This window comes from Nerophis ophidion, linkage group LG20, assembly GCF_033978795.1.
Source record: "Nerophis ophidion isolate RoL-2023_Sa linkage group LG20, RoL_Noph_v1.0, whole genome shotgun sequence".
NCBI lineage: Eukaryota > Metazoa > Chordata > Actinopteri > Syngnathiformes > Syngnathidae > Nerophis > Nerophis ophidion.
This window is the reverse complement of record NC_084630.1, coordinates 35,803,183-35,825,704: the sequence shown is the minus strand read 5'-3', so window position 1 is coordinate 35,825,704 and position 22,522 is coordinate 35,803,183. Positions and strand designations below refer to the sequence as shown.

Below are 22,522 nucleotides of genomic sequence, written 5' to 3'. Positions count from 1 at the left end.
GACGCAGTGAAGTCATGGCTCCAATTTACTCCACTGTAAGCAGACTTTTTGTTTATTTAATTAGAATTATTAAAAAAAAATAAAAAGACATATGTAATCTTGTCTCCTATAAGGATTGTGAATTACAGGCATAATTCCCCAAAAAGCGCAGCTCCCCTTTAACAGTCAGGGAAAATGCCACCAAATATGTTTTCAGGGACTAGGGTGTAGGCCCCCGGCAGTATCGTGTCCTCTGAGGGGAGGCCCACTCTGACACATTTTTGAAAACTTATGATAATTTGCATCGATCACACACATTTCGTTAGAAAAAAAGCCCACAAGAGTTGCCAATTCATTAAGTAAATAAGCAAATGATATATTATTGGGTTTTATAGGTACACGGCTTTTATTCCAATAATCACTGCTCGTGGCCCGAGGGCCTCTTTGAAGAATAGTACCTGCAGTGCACCTTGTAAATGTTTGACAGAGCTTCAAATAGTACGTGGAAAAATGGATTCAATCCATCAAAATATTGTGTGATCCCTTTCCGGTAATTACTAGGAATGTTGATGGTTGAACGGCCCACACTTATTGGACCCCACTCTTCAGTATTTTACCGTGGCCCATCTCAGTCTGAGCGTAGGTGCCGATGATCTCTAGGTTCCAGGCGGGCATGAAGTAGCGGTCCATTTGTTCAGGGGTGGCCTGGTTGAGCAGTGTGGGCAGGAACATTCCCAGATGCAGGTCAAAGGGCTCGGGCCTGCCCAGGTGCACGCAGCTAAACCACAAGGAGGACAGGAGCCCACGGGAAAGGACACCAGATGGTCAGGGCAAGCAAAAGGCACGGGCAGGGGGACGAGACACATCAACACAAATTAAGGAGAGTCCACGGCAAATTAAGGCACAAATGGATGGAATTATGGATGATGGGGGAGAGAAGAAGCAAAGAAGGAAGAAGAGTGAGAGCACGTCAGTAAAACAGCTTGTCATGCATATTAAGAAAGCTGCTCCAATCATTTGTGCATCATTTCACACATGAACATTTGCTCTTAACCAAAGCACAACCCAATATATTCATGTGGTTGTACGTTACAGAAAGCAAGCCCCAGAAGGCTGGGAGTTTAGTCTTCAATGGAAGAAATGAGCAAAGACGTTAGCTTAAGTTTCTGCTGTGGTTCTGTGCGGAAGAAGTACCAACTGGAAGCCATTTGCTTGGCTTGGGACCAGAAAGGCAAGAAACAATAACTGGCGTGACCTACTTTCTCTCTCACAGCCTCTCTGATTACAAGAGGATACTGGGTTACAAGAGACAACTCTATTCTATACCGTAGCCTGCATACTGTACGGACGCAACCATATGAACATTTCGTTTTATATTTATGGTGACCAAAATGATCAGGATTATCATTATCATCAGGGACATGTTCATTGTGCACAAAATGCACTTATACACACATGGAGTGAAATGACAAAAATGTTTTTACTCAGGCCCAACGATTCGCAAATAACCAAAATATTTTCTGCAAATAAAAAACTATTGACATGCTTAGCCTTTCTTTTAGTCTTTGAAGGACAAATAAAAATGAGATTTGCAAGCATAAACACAATTTTCTACAAGTAAAAAAAACAATACACAAGTATAAAAACAATTTTCCACAAGTGAAAAAACTATTCGCAAGTATAAATACAATTCTATACAATGTAAAAAAACGGTTCGCAAGTATAAACACAATTTTCTACAAGTAAAAAAAAATTGCAAGCATAAAAACTATTTTGCACATGTAAAAAAATGGTTCGCAAGTATAAACACTCGTTTCTACAGGTAAAAAAACAATTTGCAAGTATAAACACAATTTTCTACAAGTAAAAAAACAATTTGTAAGTATAAACACAATTTTCTACAAGTAAAAAAACAATTTGCAAGTATAAACACAATTTTCTACAAGTAAAAAAAAATTGCAAGTATAAAAACAATTTTGTACATGTAAAAAAACGGTTCGCAAGTATAAACACAAATTTCTACAAGTAAAAAAACAATTTGGAAGTATAAACACAATTTTTTACAAGTATAAAAACAATTTGCAAGTATAAACACAATTTTCTACAAGTAAAAAAAAATTGCAAGTATAAAAACTATTTTCTACATGTAAAAAAACGGTTCGCAAGTATAAACACTAGTTTCTACAGGTAAAAAAACAATTTGCAAGTATAAACAAATTTCTACAAGTAAAAAAACAATTTGCAAGTATAAACACAGTTTTCCACAAGTAAAAAAAACTATTTGCAAGTAAAAAAACGATTCGCAAGTGGAAACACAATTTTCCACAGGTAAAAAAACTATTTGCAAGTAACACAATTTTCCACAGGTAAAAAAACAATTTGGAAGTAACACAATATTCCACAAGTGAAAAAATTTTTTGCAAGTATGAACACAATTTTCTACAAGTAAAAAAACAATTTGCAAGTATAAACACAATTTTCCAGAAGTGAAAAAACTATTCGCAAGTATAAATACAATTCTACATGTAAAAAAACGGTTCGCAAGTATAAACACAATTTTCTACAAGTAAAAAAACAATTTGCAAGTATAAACACAATTTTCTACAAGTAAAAAAACAATTTGCAAGTATAAACACAATTTTGAACAAGTAAAAAAACGATTCGCAAATATAAACACAATTTTCTGCAGGTAAAAAAACTATTTGCAAGTAACACAGTTTTCCACAGGTAAAAAAACAATTTGGAAGTAACACAATTTTCCACAAGTGAAAAAACTATTTGCAAGTATAAACACAATTTTCTACAATTAAAAAAACAATTTGAAAGTATAAACACAATTTTCCACAAGTGAAAAAACTATTCGCAAGTATAAATACAATTCTACATGTAAAAAAACTATTCGCAAGTATAAATACAATTCTACATGTAAAAAAACGGTTCGCAAGTATAAACACAAATTACTACAGGTAAAAAAACAATTTGCAAGTATAAACACAATTTTCTACAAGTAAAAAAAAATTGCAAGTATAAAAACAATTTTGCACATGTAAAAAAACGGTTCGCAAGTATAAACACAAATTCTATAAGTAAAAAAACAATTTGCGAGTAAAAAACTAGTTTCTACAAGTAAAAAAACAATTTGCAAGTATAAACACAGTTTTCCACAAGTAAAAAAAACTATTTGCAAGTAAAAAAACGATTCGCAAGTGGAAACACAATTTTCCACAGGTAAAAAAACTATTTGCAAGTAACACAATTTTCCACAGGTAAAAAAACAATTTGGAAGTAACACAATATTCCACAAGTGAAAAAATTATTTGCAAGTATGAACACAATTTTCTACAAGTAAAAAAACAATTTGCAAGTATAAACACAATTTTCCAGAAGTGAAAAAACTATTCGCAAGTATAAATACAATTCTACATGTAAAAAAACGGTTCGCAAGTATAAACACAATTTTCTACAAGTAAAAAAACAATTTGCAAGTATAAACACAATTTTGAACAAGTAAAAAAACGATTCGCAAATATAAACACAATTTTCTGCAGGTAAAAAAACTATTTGCAAGTAACACAGTTTTCCACAGGTAAAAAAACAATTTGGAAGTAACACAATTTTCCACAAGTGAAAAAACTATTTGCAAGTATAAACACAATTTTCTACAATTAAAAAAACTATTTGAAAGTATAAACACAATTTTCCACAAGTGAAAAAACTATTCGCAAGTATAAATACAATTCTACATGTAAAAAAACTATTCGCAAGTATAAATACAATTCTACATGTAAAAAAACGGTTCGCAAGTATAAACACAAATTACTACAGGTAAAAAAAAATTGCAAGTATAAAAACAATTTTGCACATGTAAAAAAACGGTTCGCAAGTTTAAACACAAATTCTATAAGTAAAAAAACAATTTGCGAGTAAAAAACTAGTTTCTACAAGTAAAAAAACAATTTGCAAGTATAAACACAATTTTCTACAAGTAAAAAAAAATTGCAAGTATAAAAACAATTTTGCACATGTAAAAAAACGGTTCGCAAGTATAAACACAAATTCTATAAGTAAAAAAACAATTTGCGAGTAAAAAACTAGTTTCTACAAGTAAAAAAACAATTTGCAAGTATAAACACAATTTTCTACAAGTAAAAAAAAATTGCAAGTATAAAAACAATTTTGTACATGTAAAAAAACGGTTCGCAAGTATAAACACAAATTTCTACAAGTAAAAAAACAATTTGGAAGTATAAACACAATTTTTTACAAGTATAAAAACGATTTGCAAGTATAAACACAATTTTCTACAAGTAAAAAAAAATTGCAAGTATAAAAAATATTTTCTACATGTAAAAAAACGGTTCGCAAGTATAAACATTAGTTTCTACAGGTAAAAAAACAATTTGCAAGTATAAACACAAATTTCTACAAGTAAAAAAACAATTTGCAAGTATAAACACAATTTTCTACAAGTAAAAAAACAATTTGCAAGTATAAACACAGTTTTCCACAAGTAAAAAAAACAATTTGCAAGTAAAAAAACGATTCGCAAGTGGAAACACAATTTTCCACAGGTAAAAAAACTATTTGCAAGTAACACAATTTTCCACAGGTAAAAAAACTATTTGGAAGTAACACAATTTTCCACAAGTGAAAAAACTATTTGCAAGTATAAACACAATTTTCTACATGTAAAAAAACAATTTGCAAGTACAAACACAATTTTGAACAAGTAAAAAAACAATTTGCAAGTATAAACACAATTTTCCACAAGTGAAAAAACTATTCGCAAGTATAAATACAATTCTACATGTAAAAAAACGGTTCGCAAGTATAAACACAATTTTCTACAAGTAAAAAAACAATTTGCAAGTACAAACACAATTTTGAACAAGTAAAAAAACAATTTGCAAGTATAAACACAATTTTCCACAAGTGAAAAAACTATTCGCAAGTATAAATACAATTCTACATGTAAAAAAACGGTTCGCAAGTATAAACACAAATTTCTACAAGTAAAAAAAACAATTTGGAAGTACAAACACTAGTTTCTACAGGTAAAAAAACAATTTGCAAGTATAAACTCAATTTTCTACAAGTAAAAAAACAATTTGCAAGTATAAACACAATTTTCTACAAGTAAAAAAACAATTTGCAAGTATAAACACAAATTTCTACAAGTAAAAAAACAATTTGCAAGTATAAACACAGTTTTCCACAAGTAAAAAAAAACAATTTGCAAGTAAAAAAACGATTCGCAAGTGGAAACACAATTTTCCACAGGTAAAAAAACTATTTGCAAGTAACACAATTTTCCACAGGTAAAAAAACTATTTGGAAGTAACACAATTTTCCACAAGTGAAAAAACTATTTGCAAGTATAAACACAATTTTCTACATGTAAAAAAACGGTTCGCAAGTATAAACACAATTTTCTACAAGTAAAAAAACAATTTGCAAGTATAAACACAATTTTGAACAAGTAAAAAAACAATTTGCAAGTATAAACACAATTTTCCACAAGTGAAAAAACTTTTCGCAAGTATAAATACAATTCTACATGTAAAAAAACGGTTCGCAAGTATAAACACAAATTTCTACAAGTAAAAAAACAATTTGGAAGTACAAACACTAGTTTCTACAAGTAAAAAAACAATTTGCAAGTATAAACACAATTTTCTACAAGTAAAAAAACAATTGGCAAGTATAAACACAAATTTCTACAAGTAAAAAAACAATTTGCAAGTAAAAAAAACATTCACAAGTGGAAACACAATTTTCCACAGGTAAAAAAACTATTCGCAAGTAACACAGTTTTCCACAGGTAGAAAAACAATTTGGAAGTAACACAATTTTCCACAAGTGAAAAAACTATTTGCAAGTATAAACACAATTTTCTACAAGTAAAAAAACAATTTGCAAGTATAAACACAATTTTCCACAAGTGAAAAAACAATTCGCAAGTATAAATACAATTCTACATGTAAAAAAACAGTTCGCAAGTACAAACACTAGTTTCTACAGGTAAAAAAACAATTTGCAAGTATGTACACAATTTTCTACAAGTAAAAAAACAATTTGCAAGTACAAACACAATTTTGAACAAGTAAAAAAACGATTCGCAAATATAAACACCATTTTCTGCAGGTAAAAAAACTTTTTGCAAGTAACACAGTTTTCCACAGGTAAAAAAACAATTTGGAAGTAACACAATTTTCCACAAGTGAAAAAACTATTTGCAAGTATAAACACAATTTTGAACAAGTAAAAAAACAATTTGCAAGTATAAACACAATTTTCCAGAAGTGAAAAAACTATTCGCAAGTATAAATACAATTCTACATGTAAAAAAACGGTTCCCAAGGAGAAACATTAGTTTCTACAGGTAAAAAAACAATTTGCAAGTATAAACACAATTTTCTACATTTAAAAAAACAATTTGCAAGTATAAACAATTTTCCACAAGTGAAAAAACTATTTGCAAGTATAAACACAATTTTCTACAAGTAAAAAAACAATTTGCAAGTATAAACACAATTTTCTACATTTAAAAAAACTATTTGCAAGTATAAACACAATTTTCTACAAGTAAAAAAACAATTTGCAAGTATAAACACAATTTTCTACATTTAAAAAAACAATTTGCAAGTATAAACAATTTTCTACAAGTAAAAAAAAATTGCAAGCATAAAAACAATTTTGTACATGTAAAAAAACGGTTCGCAAGGATAAACACACATTTCTACAAGTAAAAAAACAATTTGCAAGTATAAACACAATTTTCTACAAGTAAAAAAAATTGCAAGTATAAAAACAATTTTCTACAAGTGAAGTGAATTATATTTATATAGCACTTTTCTCTAGTGAATCAAAGCGCTTTACATAGTGAAACCCAATATCTAAGTTACATTTAAACCAGTGTGGGTGGCACTGGGAGCAGGTGGGTAAAGTGTCTTGCCCAAGGACACAAAGGCAGTGACTAGGATGCCGGAAGCGGGGATCGAACCTGCAACCCTCAAGTTGCTGACACGGCCGCTCTACCAACCGAGCTATACCGCCCAAAGTAAAAAAAACGATTCGCAAGTAGAAACACAATTTTCCACAGGTAAAAAAAAACAATTTGCAAGTAACACAATTTTCCACATGTGAAAAAACAATTTGCAAGTATAAAAACAATTTTCCACAAATAAAAAAAACTATTTGCAAGTAAAACAATTTTCCACAAGTAAAAAAAAAATTGCAAGCATAAAAACAATTTTCCACAAGTAAAAAAACAATTTGCAAATAACACAATTTTCTACAGGTAAAAAAAAAATTGCAAGTATAAAAATATTTTCCTCACTTTAAAAAATTTGTTCGTGAGTATAAACACAATTTTCTACAAGTAAAAAAACAATTTGCAAGTATAAAAACTAATTTCCCCAAGTAAAAAGACAATTTGCAAGTATCACAAATTTTTACAAGTAAAAAAAAATTGCAAGTATAAACACAATTTACCACAAGTAAAAAAACAATTTGAAAGTAAAAATGTTTTCCACAAGTAAAAAAACGATTTGCAAGTAACAATTTTCTACGAGTAAAAAAAAAAATTGCAAGCATAAAAACAATTTTCTACATGGAAAAAAACGGTTTGCAAGTAATAACACAATTTTCTAAAAACAAAAAAACAATTTGCAAGTATAAAGGAATTTTTCTACATGTAAAAAAACTGTTCGCAAGTATAAACACAATTTTCTACAAGTAAAAAAACAATTCGCGAATAGAAACACAATTGTTCACAGGTAAAAAAACTATTTGCAAGTAACAAAATTTTCCACAAGTGAAAAAACAATTTGCAAGTATAACAACAATTTTCCACAAGTAAAAAAAAACAATTTGCAAGTAAAACAATTTTCCACAAGTAAAAAAACAATTTGCAAGTAACACAATTTTCTACAGGTAAAAAAAAAATTGCTAGTATAAAAATATTTTCCTCACTTTAAAAAATTGGTTCGTGAGTATAAACACAATTTTCTACAAGTAAAAAAACAATTTGCAAATATAAAAACAATTTTCCTCAAGTAAAAAGACAATTTGCAAGTAACACAAATTTTTACAAGTAGAAAAAAATTGCAAGTATAAACACAATTTACCACGAGTAAAAAAACAATTTGCAAATAAAAATGTTTTCCACAAGTAAAAAAACGATTTGTAAGTAACAATTTTCTACGAGTAAAAAAAAAATTGCAAGTATAAAAACAATTTTCTACATGGAAAAAAACGGTTCGCAAATAGAAACACAATTTTCCACAGGTAAAAAAACTATTTGCAAGTAACACAATTTTCCACAAGTGAAAAAACAATTTGCAAGTATAAAAACAATTTTCCACAAGTAAAAAAAACAATTTGCAAGTAAAACAATTTTCCACAAGTAAAAAAAACAATTTGCAAGTAAAACAATTTTCCACAAGTAAAAAAACAATTTGCAAATAACACAATTTTCCACAGGTAAAAAGACTATTTGCAAGTAACACAATTTTCCACAAGTGAAAAAACAATTTGCAAGTATAAAAACAATTTTCCACAAGTAAAAAAAACAATTTGCAAGTAAAACAATTTTCCAAAAGTAAAAAAACAATTTGCAAATAACATAATTTTCTACAGGTAAAAAAAAAATTGCAAGTATAAAAATATTTTCCTCACTTTAAAAAATTGGTTCGTGAGTATAAACACAATTTTCTACAAGTAAAAAAACAATTCGCAAGTATAAAAACAAATTTCCCCAAGTAAAAAGACAATTTGCAAGTATCACAAATTTTTACAAGTAAAAAAAAATTGCAAGTATAAACACAATTTACCATGAGTAAAACAACAATTTGTAAGTAAAAATGTTTTCCACAAGTAAAAAAACGATTTGCAAGTAACAATTTTCTACGAGTAAAAAAAAAATTGCAAGTATAAAAACAATTTTCTACATGGAAAAAAACGGTTCGCAAGTAATAACACAATTTTCTAAAAATAAAAAAACAAATCGCAAGTATAAAGCAATTTTTCTATATGTAAAAAACGGTTCGCAAGTATAAACACAATTTTCTACAAGTAAAAAAACGATTCGCAAATAGAAACACAATTTTCCACAGGTAAAAAAACTATTTGCAAGTCACACAATTTTCCACAAGTGAAAAAGCAATTTGCAAGTATAAAAACTATTTTCCACAAGTAAAAAAAAATATTTGCAAGTAAAACAATTTTCCACAAGTAAAAAAACAATTTGCAAATAACAATTTTCTATAGGTAAAAAAAAAACTGCAAGTATAACAATATTTTCCTCACATTAAAACATTGGTTCGTGAGTATAAACACAATTTTCTACAAGTAAAAAAACAATTCGCAAATATAAAAACAATTTTCCTCAAGTAAAAAGACAATTTGCAAGTAACACAAATTTTTACAAATTGAAAAAAATTGCAAGTATAAACACAATTTACCACGAGTAAAAAAACAATTTGCAAGGAAAAATGTTTTCCACAAGTAAAAAAACGATTCGTAAGTAACAATTTTCTACGAGTAAAAAAAAAATTGCAAGTATAAAAACAATTTTCTACATGGAAAAAAACGGTTCGCAAATAGAAACAAAATTTTCCACAGGTAAAAAAACTATTTGCAAGTAACACAATTTTCCACAAGTGAAAAAACAATTTGCAAGTATAAACACAATTTTTCTACATGTAAAAAAACGGTTCGCAAGTATAAACACAATTTTCTACAAGAAAAAAAAAAATTCGCGAATAGAAACAATTTTTCACAGGTAAAAAAACAATTTGCAAGTAACAAAATTTTCCACAAGTGAAAAAACAATTTGCAAGTATAACAACAATTTTCCACAAGTAAAAAAAAACAATTTGCAAGTAAAACAATTTTCCACAAGTAAAAAAACAATTTGCAAGTAACACAATTTTCTACAGGTAAAAAAAAAATTGCAAGTATGAAAATATTTTCCTCACTTTAGAACATTGGTTCGTGAGTATAAACACAATTTTCTACAAGTAAAAAAACAATTCACAAATATAAAAACAATTTTCCTCAAGTAAAAAGACAATTTGCAAGTAACACAAATTTTTACAAGTAAAAAAAAAATTGCAAGTATAAACACAATTTACCACGAGTAAAAAAACTATTTGCAAGTAAAAATGTTTTCCACAAGTAAAAAGACGATTTGCAAGTAACAATTTTCTACGAGTAAAAAAAAAATTGCAAGTATAAAAACAATTTTCTACATGGAAAAAAACGGTTCGCAAGTATAAACACAATTTTCCACAAGTAAAAAAAACAGTTCGCAATATATATATAAAAAATTTATACATGTAAAAAAACGGTTCGCAAGTATAAACACAATTTTCTAAAAGTAAAAAAACGGTCTGCAAGTATAAAAACAATTTCCGCCATTGTCAAAAATGCCTAGTAGTAATCATTGTCGATAGAGCCTTTTCTTTAATCGTTGAAAAAAAATACAAAAAAATGATTTGAAAGTCAATAAAACATTTTCTAAAAGTAAAAAAACAGATTGCAGTTATAAAAAAAACAATTGTTACATGGACAAAAATGCCTAGTAGTAATCATTGTCAATGGAGAACTGCCCTTTAGTCTTTGAAGTACAATAAAAAACAACAACAGCAAAACATTTTCTACAAGTAAAAAAAACGATTTGCAAGTATAAAAGTGTGGATCGAGCAGGGTGGAATATTTCTGCCAAAAGTTTTAACTTGAATAAAAAATGTGTTATACTCGCCAATTGTTCTTTTACTTGTGGAAAATTGTGTTTTTACTTGCCAATTGTCAGCGTGAGTAAAAACATTTTTGTTGACTTGAGTTATTTCACTCCATATAGACACACTTGTACAGTTGTCTGTCAACTAACGAGTACCCCAACTTTTTGGAGATACGAGCTGTCTCTCGGCAAATTGCGATGCTTTAAACTGCCAGCAAAAATTGGAGTGAGCAGCCTCCCCGGTCCCACTGCTAGTTGGCCTAACAAACACCGCTGAATCCTCCTAAACACATCCATCTGCTTTTACTCCCTAGCATTAGCTTCTAGCTAGATTTCCACGTCACTTTGTTTATACAACTATTGGAAGAAAAGGAAGTGAGTGTCCAGGACAGTGATGACATTCATAGAATTAAAGAAAGAAATGGAGAAGCAGTAGAGGTATAGTACTGCGAGTCTGCACCATATGGAAGCAAATAACGCTAGCCAAGGACGTTCAATTGATTTGTCCATGAAAATATTAACGGGGAAGAAGGTCAGAGGAGATACTGTAGAACAGGGGTGTCAAACTCAAATACAGAGTGGGCCAAAATTTAGAACCGAACAAAGCCGCGGGCCGAGGTTGAACAAATTAACCTTTTAATACGGACCCAAACAAGTTTTGCATTGAATATTGAACAAGCAAGGCTTAAATAACTTTATAGTGACATGCAAAATCGAGTTTCAAATAATAATAATGATTAAAAAATATCAATGGCATAACAAATAAAATTTTAAGAAAAACTGAATGCCTCTTTTCGACGGTGGGGTTGAGGTGGATGGGGTTTGGTGATAGCGGGGAGGTGTATATTGTAGCGTCCCGGAAGAGTTAGTGCTGCAAGGCGTTCTGAGTATTTGTTCTGTTGTGTTACGGTGCGGATGTTCTACTGAAATGTGTCATTCTTGTTTGGTGTGGGTTCACATTGTGGCGCATATTTGTAACAGTGTTAAAGTTATTTATACGGCCACCCTCAGTGTGACCTGTATGGCTGTTGACCAAGTATGCATTGCATTCAATTGTGTGTGTGTGTGTAAAAGCCGCATATATTATGTGACTGGGCCGGCACGCTGTTTGTATAGAGGAAAAGCGGACGTGGAGACAGGTTGTAGAGAACGCCAAAGGCAGTGCATTTAAAGCCCACCTCAAATATTGTTGCCAGGGATGAAATTCGGGAAGGGCACTGAACTTCGGGAGTCTCTCGGGAAAATCGAGAGGGTTGGCAAGTAAGAGTGTTAGCGGTGAATGCGGTGTTACAACGGCGGGCCAGCTCTAATGTTCATTTCATATTGCCTCAAGGGCCAAGTGAAATTACACGGCGGGCCAAATTAGTTTGACACCCATGCTGTAGAAGTTTGCTCGCCAAGGTCCACTAAGTGGTGTACATGACAAGATAAAACTGGTATCCGAGTGGTTAGCATGTTCCAGTCTCCATTTGGACATCTCTGTGTGGATTTTGCATGATCTCCCATGTGCGCCTGGGTTTTCTAGGGCTTCCTACCACATTCCAAAATACGCATGTTAGGATAATTGAAGATCATAAATAGTCAATAGGTATTAATGTGAGTGTGAATGAAATGTGCCCTGCGATTGGCTGGCCATCAGCCCCCATCTCACCCCAAGGCAGCTGGGGTGAGCGCTCCAGCTTACCCTGACTGATAAGGTTAATAATAATATATATATATATATATATATATATATATATATATATACACACACACATATATAGGGACGGCGTGGCGCAGTGGAAGAGTGGCCGTGCGCAAACCGAGGGTCCCCTCGTTCAATTCCCTCCTAGTACCAACTTCGTCACGTCTGTTGTGTCCTGAGCAAGACACTTCACCCTTGCTCCTGATGGGTGCTGGTTAGCGCCTTGCATGGCAGCTCCCTCCATCAGTGTGTGAATGGGTTAATGTGGAAGTAGTTTCAAAGCGCTTTGAGTACCTTCAAGGTAGAAAAGCGCTATACAAGTACAACCCATTTATTTATTTTATTTATTTATTATATACACACACACATATATATATATAAATATATAATTATATACACACTGTATATACTGATACTGTCTCACCTGCACTGTCTTCCTGTGCACTTAAGATGTGACTTTATGGTTTTACTATCCATCCATCCATCCATCAACCTTCTTCCGCTTATCTGAGGTCGGGTCGCGGGGGCAGCAGCCTAAGCAGGGAAGCCCAGACTATCCTCTCCCCAGCCACTTCATCCAGCTCTTTCCGGGGGGATCCCGAGGCGTTCCCAGGCCAGCCGGGGACATAGTCTTCCCAACGTGTCCTGGGCCTTCCCCATGGCCTCCTACCGGTCAAACGTGCCCTAAACACCTCCTTAGGGAGGCGTTCGGGTGGCATCCTGACCAGATGCCCCAACCACCTCATGTGGCTCCTCTCCATGTGGAGGAGCAGCGGCTTTACTTTGAGCTTCTCACCCTATCTCTAAGGGAGAGCCCCGCCACCCGGCGGAGGAAACTCATTTTGGCCGCTTGTACCCGTGATCTTGTCCTTTCGGTCATAACCCAAAGCTCATGACCATAGGTGAGGATGGGAACGTAGATCGATGGTTTTGCTACTTAGGTATAAAATACTACACTAAAAGGTCTAGCTACATCCAATCTTGCTGATTGTATTGTACCATATGTCCCAGACAGAAGTCTACCTTCAAAAAACTCTGGCTTATTAGTGAGTCCCAGAGCACAGAAAAGGTCTGCGGGCTTTAGAGCGTTTTCTACTGGAGCTCCAGTACTCTGGAATTTTCTAGTAGTAACAGTTAGAGATGCAACCCCAGTAGAAGCATTTAAGTCCCATCTTAAAACTCATTTTTATACTCTAGCCTTTAAATAGACCCCTTTTAGATCAGTTGGTCTGCCGTCATCTGCGGTTGGTTCCGTCAAAGGTTTCTGGCTGTTCCCATTGGATTGAGTTTTTCCTTGGATTGAGCCAAGAATAAATGATAAATGGGTTGTACTTGTATAGCGCTTTTCTACATTCAAGGTACTCAAAACGCTTTGACACTACTTCCACATTCACACACTGATGGAGGGAGCTGCCATGCAAGGCGCTAACCAGCACCCATCAGGAGCAAGGGAAAAGCGTCTTGCTCAGGACACAACGGATGTGACGAAGTTGGTACTAGGTGGGGATTGAACCAGGGACCCTCGGGTTGCGCACGGTCACTCTTCCACTGCGCCACGCGCAGTTGTAGTTGTGGCTTATGCAGCCCTTTGAGACACTTGTGATTAAGTGCTCTATTAACGTCTATTCATCTAGTTTTTCCAACAAAACCAAAATGTAAAAAATTTTACAGCAAAGAGCGATGTTTTATTTAACAGTCACATTTTGTCATTGACAAAAGTGCTTAGTAGTAATCAATGCCTTTGGAGCTATTATTTCTGTCTTTGAAGGACAGCAAATAAAGATGCTTGTTATAATAAACATTAAGGACCTGAATCTTACAAGAACTGAGTCCGACGATTCAATTTGTTTCTGATTCTTGGGTGACAATTCAATTTAAACCCATTCAACACGAGTCTTGATTGGGACCAATTCTTGATTCTCTGGTAATTCTCAATGCAAATTGATTCTCGCAGTATGTCTTTTGGTGTACAAATATAACTAAACTCTTTACAAAAGCGCCTCTATTGGTAGACAAGCGCACGCACCAACTGAGCTCAGCGATGGCCATCCAAAACTCATTTAAAAAAATTGATTCTTGATAAGTTTGAATCAATTCAGGATCGTAATAGATAAGAATCACGATTCGGAACGTGCTTTTTTTAAATGTGTTTTCATTGGTTAGTTGCTTCCATCCATTTTGCAGGACATGCAGGAGAACACAGGTCAAAATCATCATAAAGTGGAGACACATGGTTGTTAATCTGCATTATGCTCAGTGAGTAACAGTCTACTATTGTAAACCAAACAATTTGTATAAAGATAGTTTTGTGATGCAGCTTCATACTTCATAAAACCACAAGTAACCTCTAACGTCTGTCAAACATGTACAAGTAAGTGACATTTGCACTTTTAATGGGCCTGTTTTCTAACGTCAAATACACATAGAATGTTTTTTTGGACTGACCGTGACCCAGCTCAGTTTGAGCGTACGTGCCAATGGCCTGGTAGGACTGCGCTATTGGTAACCATTTCTTGGACTGCTCGGGGTCACAAAGGCCATACAGGGTTGGGAGGAACATGACAAAGTGTAGTCCCATTGCCTCGTGAAAGTTGCCCCGAAACATGCTAGGTGAAAGGAAGATATAGGATCAATAAGTGTGGCTCAGGTATCAGTGTAGTTGTGTTGTAAATGATCACTACTACAGGTGTTCAGTTAGACTGCATTACTACTGTGTACTTAAACATAGTCACTCAGGTCCACGTTCCTGGACTGGAGGCACAGTACTACTGTTACGGCATCGGTATGAAGTCCATTTTGCATAACAAACCTTCAACATTGCCCTGAGGAGCAGACTGAACTCTAACAGGGAACAAGCCTATGCATAGTAATTGTTCTGCAGTGCACAAAATACAAGTTTTCACCTTTATACAAATATACAAAACGTTAAAAAATGTTATGCAGGAACTGCACTTTTTTAAATTTTGTGTATCATTCAAATCCTTAGGTAAGACAAAAACACGTACAGTATGCTTCTTTTTTTTATTGCATTGTAACTTGCAAATAAATGCTAGCAAAAGTCAGCTAACAATGGGGTTTTCTTTATTCCGCCTGTAAAATACATAAAAAACATCCAAAAAACTAAATCAAGGTATTATAGGCACCCATGTAAGTATATATGTAATGTAATAACATTCATAATAACATGCAATATTGATGTATTTTGCTGATTTTAAGCATACAGCGGTATATTAATTTCATAGATGCATCACAACTTTCGCTAATTCCTTCAACAACACTATTACTAGTAATCATGACAAACTTCATGAGAGACAACAACAAATATTTTTGGACAAATGGTGATCCAGAACCTTATATTTTTTTAGCTTGAATATAAGGAGGAATAGCTACAAGTTTTAGAAACTGTGTGCTAAACAGATCCAGCTTTAGTGAAATACTAAGCATTATGTAGCAGCATTGCTAAATGCTTAGCCAAATATAAAACAATCACTTACTGAACAAGGTTTATTCATACTAGCTGTATTTTACAAATTAGAATGCATAAAAAAAGACAAATATAAGTTATTGTTCTTCTCTGACAGAGATTTTGAATGATGGACAAAATCCAATAAAGGGCAGTTCCACTTTAACAGAGAGACAGAATGTAAAAACAATTTAAAAGTTATGTACGTTTATTTGTATTTCATTCATTAGATCAGGGGTCGGGAACCTTTTTGGCTGAGAGAGCCATGAAAGCCAAAGATTTTAAAATATATTTTTGTGAGAGCCATATCATATTTTTTAACACCGAATACAACTAAAGGCATGCATATTTAATTTATAACAACTTTTTTAGAGTACAATAAGTCTCCTGTTATTTTTAATAACATTTTTATTCTGAAGCTAACCAATAATAAATAAAATATTTCTTACCAATAATGTGACTTCTTGAACAGGTGCGGTAGGAAATGGATGGATGGATTAAAATGCATGACAATGTTTTCTAATTTGAAGATTATTTTTAACACTGTGATTACCAGCAAAATTATTCCTTACTTATTGTGTTAAGCAATGTCAGCTAAGATTTATCTGAGAGCCAGATGCAGTTTTGTAAAGAGCCACATCTGGCTCTAGAGTCACAGGTTCCCTACCCCTGCATTAGATCCTAGAACAAAGAAACTCTTGCTGGCAAGCACAGAGTGCAGGGTAAGGGTTGCACAAATCTTAGGAGACCTCTAGCAGAGAAACAGCCCCTAGGCAGAATGTTTCCATCTCCATGTTTAGCAATAGGGATGGTGTTATTGGCAGGGGCCCATTAATTCCCTTTATTTTTTTCCAAATTCTACATAGCTATTTTTTTTTTTTTATACCAAATTCTTTCTTTTCATTCATATTTTTGTTTAATTCTGTTTTATATCATCTACACCAGGGGTGTACAAATTTTATATATATATATATATATATATATATATATATCTGCATTATGTTCACAAGTTCAGTGAGTAACATGAGATCACCTACTATTGTAAACCAAGCAATTTGTATAAAGATAGGTTTGTGATGGAGCTTCATACTTCATAAAACCACAAGTAACCTCTAACGTCTGTCAAACATGTACAAGTAAGTGACATTTGCACTTTTAATGGGCCTGTTTTCTAACGTCAAATACACATACAAGGTTTTTTTTTGACTGACCGTGACCCAGCTCAGTTTGAGCGTACGTGCCAATGGCCTGGTAGGACTGCGCTATTGGTAACCATTTCTTGGACTGCTCGGGGTCACAAAGGCCATACAGGGTTGGGAGGAACATGTCATAGTGTAGTTGCAAAGGCTCGTAAAAGTTGCCCCGAAACATGCTAGGTGAAAGGAAGATATAGGATCAACAAGTGTATGAAGTACATTTTGCATAACAGACCTTCAACATTGCCCTGAGGAGCAGACTGAACTCTAACAGGGAACAAGCCTATGCATAGCAATTGTTCTGCAGTGCACAAAATACAGGTGTTCCCCTTTTTGCAAATATACGAAATGTTGAGAATTTTACTGCAGGAACTGCACTTTTTTTTATTTATTTTATGTATCATTCAAATCCCTATGTAAGACCAGAATACATAGAGTATTTTTCTCTTTTTATTGCATTCTAACTTGCAAATAAATGCTAGCAAAAGTCAGCTAACAAAGGGTTTCGCTTTATTCCGCTTGTAAAGCGCTCAAAAAAACATCCAAAAAACGATATCAAGGTTTAGTAGACACACTGTAAATAAATAAATGATAAATGGGTTGTACTTGTATAGCGCTTTTCTACCTTCAAGGTACTCAAAGCGCTTTGACACTACTTCCACATTTACCCATTCACACACACATTCACACACTGATGGAGGGAGCTGCCATGCAAGGCGCTAACCAGCACCCATCAGGAGCAAGGGTGAAGTGTCTTGCTCAGGACACAACGGACGTGAGGAGGTTGGTACTAGGTGGGAATTGAACCAGGGACCCTCGGGTTGCGCACGGCCACTCTCCCACTGCGCCACGCCGTCCCTATAAGTTTATATGTAATGTAATAACACTCATTATAACATGCAATATATACAAGATGTAAGTATATATGTAATGTAATACCATTCATAATAACACGTAATATATACATGATGTAAGTATATATGTCATGTAGTAACATTCATAATAACATGTAATATATACATGATGTGAATATATATGTCATGTAGTAACATTCATAATAACATGTAATATATACATGATGTGAATATATATGTCATGTAGTAACATTCATAATAACATGTAATATATACATGATGTGAATATATATGTCATGTAGTAACATTCATAATAACATGTAATATATACATGATGTGAATATATATGTCATGTAGTAACATTCATAATAACATGTAATATATACATGATGTAAGTATATATGTCATGTAGTAACATTCATAATAACATGTAATATATACATGATGTAAGTACCCCTGCAATATAATAACATGTCACTACATTACATATGTACTTACATCATGTATATATTACATGTTATTATGAATGTTACTAGATACTACATATATACTTACATCATGTATATATAACATGTTATTATGAATGTTACTACATGACATATATACTTACATCATGTATATATTACATGTTATTATGAATGTTACTACATGACATATATACTTACATCATGTATATATTACATGTTATTATGAATGTTACTACATGACATATATACTTACATCATGTATATATTACATGTTATTATGAATGTTACTACATGACATATATACTTACATCATGTATATTTTACATGTTATTATGAATGTTTCTACATGACATATATACTTACATCATGTATATATTACATGTTATTATGAATGTTACTACATGGCATTTATACTTACATCATGTATATATTACATGTTATTATGAATGTTACTAGATACTACATATATACTTACATCATGTATATATTAAACACTGATGGAGGCTTTTGGGTGTTTACAGCATTTTATAGGCTCCATTGTTAGCTGACTTTTGCTCGGGTTTATTTACGAGTCAGAATGCATTAAAAAAAGAAACATGTTCTTGTCTTATATAAAGATGGTGAATTATAGGAAAAATGCCAAACAAGTACATTCCTTCTTTATAATTTATTGGACACCAATTTAACATTTTCCTTTAAGACCATTTCATTAGTCTTACAATTATTATGAGCCTGTGCATTGCTTTTGTAAAAAAAGACAAGTTAGAGTTGTGTGACGTGCTACTTGACTTTATTATTTACCTTTTGTAAAAGTAGATCTCCTCTGGGTCTGCGATGCCAAACTCTCTCATCTTCAGGATCATTTGGGCACTTTTTCTAACAGCTTGGTCATAGCGCTCGCTACGGGAGAGAAAGTTTGGGTCCTCCTCTTTAAAGTCTGGGTCGTTTATGACCAAGGACTCTGCAGTGGACAAACAAAAGGATGGTTGGGCCTTAGGATTTGAAAATTAGACCATTGTCGAGCCAAATCTATTTGCTCACAATCGAGAACGATGTTCAGGACATGAACTCAAAGGACAAAAATTGCACAGCACATATACTTAAACCCAAAACTAAATCGGTCTGTGGACAATTGTTTTCGTTGGTTGATAATTACTGTAGGGTTTGAAAAGTAATCACACCGTATGTCCATCCATCCATCCATCTTCTACCGCTTGTCTCCTATGTCATTTGTTCTCAATTATTTCCTCTCACAACCCCCCGAGGGGAAAATCTTTTTTTTCACGCCTCCCGTGAAGTTGATCTTTTTTATCTGAACACGTCAAGATAGTTGTTTACGAACACTAAAAATGCTTTTACGCTACTGCCTCTTACGACCCCTCCACCTCGCACCCCACGCCGCCCCTCAAGGGTGGCCGCCCCACGATTTGAGAAGCACTGCTTAAAAGGGGCTGTTTGGAACTTGCTGACAGTTACATTTATCTAGGAGAAAATGATTTGTTCATGCCCCCCTGAACTGAATGTGTATGTATTTATCTATATGTGTCAAGATGTATAGGCTATTACACTCTTGCCTCTCACGCCCTCCACCCGAACTGAATGTTCATGTATTTATCTCTACGTGTCCAAATAGAGGCTACGACGCTATTGCCTCTCACGCCCCCTCCCTGAACTGAATGTTCATGTATTTATCTGTACGTGTCCAGACAGAGGCTAAGACGCTATTGCCTCTCACGCCCCCTCCCTGAACGTTCATGTATTTATCTGTCTGTGTCCAGATATACGCTACTTCGCTATTGCCTCTCACGCCCCCTCCCTGAACTATGTTTATGTATTTACCTGTATGTGTCAAGATATACGCTACTTCGCTATTGCCTCTCACGCCCCCTCCCTGAACTATGTTTATGTATTTACCTGTATGTGTCAAGATATACGCTACTTCGCTATTGCCTCTCACGCCCCCTCCCTGAACTATGTTTATGTATTTACCTGTATGTGTCAAGATATACGCTACTTCGCTATTGCCTCTCACGCCCCCTCCCTGAACTATGTTTATGTATTTACCTGTATGTGTCAAGATATACGCTACTTCGCTATTGCCTCTCACGCCCCCTCCCTGAACTATGTTTATGTACTTGTCTGTATGTGTCAAGATATATGCTACTTCGCTATTGCCTCTCATGCCCCCTCCCTGAACTGTTTATGTATTTACCTGTATGTGTCAAGATATACGCTACAACGCTATTGCCTCTCTCACACCCCCTCCCTGAACTGAATGTTTTCCATATTTATGTGTATGTGTCAAGATATACGCTACTTTGTTATTGCCTCTCACGCCCCTCCCTGAACTATGTTTATGTATTTACCGGTATGTGTCAAGATATACGCTACTTCGCTATTGCCTCTCACGCCCCCTCCCTGAACTATGTTTATGTATTTACCTGTATGTGTCAAAATATACGCTACTTCCCTATTGCCTCTCACGCCCCCTCCCTGAACTATGTTTATGTATTTACCTGTATGTGTCAAAATATACGCTACTTCGCTATTGCCTCTCACGCCCCCTCCCTGAACTATGTTTATGTATTTACCTGTATGTGTCAAGCTATACGCTACTTCGCTATTGCCTCTCACGCCCCCTCCCTGAACTATGTTTATGTATTTACCTGTATGTGTCAAAATATACACTACTTCGCTATTGCCTCTCACGCCCCCTCCCTGAACTATGTTTATGTATTTACCTGTATGTGTCAAGATATACGCTAATACACTATTGCATCTCACGCCCCCTCCCTGAACTGAATGTTTATGTATTTGTCTGTATGTGTCAAGATATACGCTACAACGCTATTACCTCTTACGCCCCCTCCTCGAACTGAATGTTTATTTATTTATCTGTATGTGTCAAGATATACGCTAAGCTATTGCCTCTCACGCCCCCTCCTCGAACTGAATGTTTATTTATTTATCTGTATGTCAAGATATATGCTACTTCGCTATTGCCTCTCATGCCCCCTCCCTGAACTGTTTATGTATTTATCTGTATGTGTCAAGATATACGCTACTTTGCTATTGCCTCTCACTCCTTGAACTATGTTTATTTATTTATCTTTATGTGTCAAGATGTACGCTACTTTGCTATTGCCTCTCACGCCCCCTCCCTGACTTTGTTTATGTATTTACCTGTATGTGTCAAGCTATACGCTACTTCGCTATTGCCTCTCACGCCTCCCCCACACATTTGGCGGTATAGCTCGGTTGGTAGAGCGGCCGTGCCAGCAACTTGAGGGTTGCAGGTTCGATCCCCGCTTACACCATCCTAGTCACTGCCGTTGTGTCCTTGGGCAAGACACTTTACCTACCTGCTCCCAGTGCCACCCACACTGGTTTGAATGTAACTTAGATATTGGGTTTCACTATGTAAAGCGCTTTGAGTCACTAGAGAAAAAGCGCTATATAAGTATAATTAACTTCACATTTCATGGCGCCCCCACTATTTGTGGGTTCTTCCGAGGATGTTGTAGTCGTAATGATTCGTGCAGTCCTTTGAGACATTTGTGATTTGGGGCTATATAAATAAACAGTGGCTGGGGAGAGGGAAGTCTGGGTTTCCCTGCTTAGGCTGTTGCCCCCGCGACCCGACCTCGGATAAGCGGAAGATGATGGATGGATGGATGGATGATTGATTGATATTTGAGTCATTCCCCTACAATAATTGTGTTTTTGTGGCGTACTATTGACGTATTTTCTTTGAGTTTTCTCTCAAATACTTTAGAGATAATACTTCCCATTCCATGATAGAATGTACATACAGTAGGAAGTTCAAACTAAAGAGTCGTACAACAACTGCCATCGTCTGTTTACATTTTGACATTAAGATTCCAAATTCAAAATGATTCAAACGCCTTTTTTCTACAAGCATGTCAGATAATTCAAATGTATAGCCTTTATGTTCCAGATGACTCGGGTTGTCTCGTTAAATGAAACATTATATTTCCTAAAAAGACAATATAGACATACGAGTTTTGTCTCGCAGGCTGCTAGCTAGCATTAGCCGCCTTAGGTGTCCTTGGATTGCCTGCTCAATAATACTGTCAGCAGTTTTCAGTGATTGCCTGTTAAATATTACGTTTTA

General features: G+C 34.2%; 1 protein-coding gene and 1 long non-coding RNA gene across 4 annotated transcripts in view; one reads left to right on the top strand and one right to left on the bottom strand.

Annotated features, from left to right (window-relative positions):
- Positions 1-22,522, top strand: part of LOC133539070 (uncharacterized) — a 244,299-nt gene that overhangs the window by 209,687 nt on the left and 12,090 nt on the right. The gene's annotated exons all lie outside the window — the stretch shown is intronic.
- acox1 (acyl-CoA oxidase 1, palmitoyl) overlaps positions 1-22,522 on the bottom strand; it is a 60,797-nt gene that overhangs the window by 37,524 nt on the left and 751 nt on the right. For 2 of the 3 annotated variants that reach the window (XM_061881100.1, XM_061881098.1), the window contains exons 3-4: positions 19,189-19,348; positions 597-757 (exon numbers count right to left, since the gene is read on the bottom strand). In XM_061881100.1, coding sequence (XP_061737084.1) covers positions 597-757; positions 19,189-19,348 — 321 coding nt within the window. Of the gene's footprint in view, positions 1-596; positions 758-14,852; positions 15,014-19,188; positions 19,349-22,522 lie in introns of all 3 variants that reach the window. The other variant, XM_061881099.1, reaches the window with a different exon arrangement.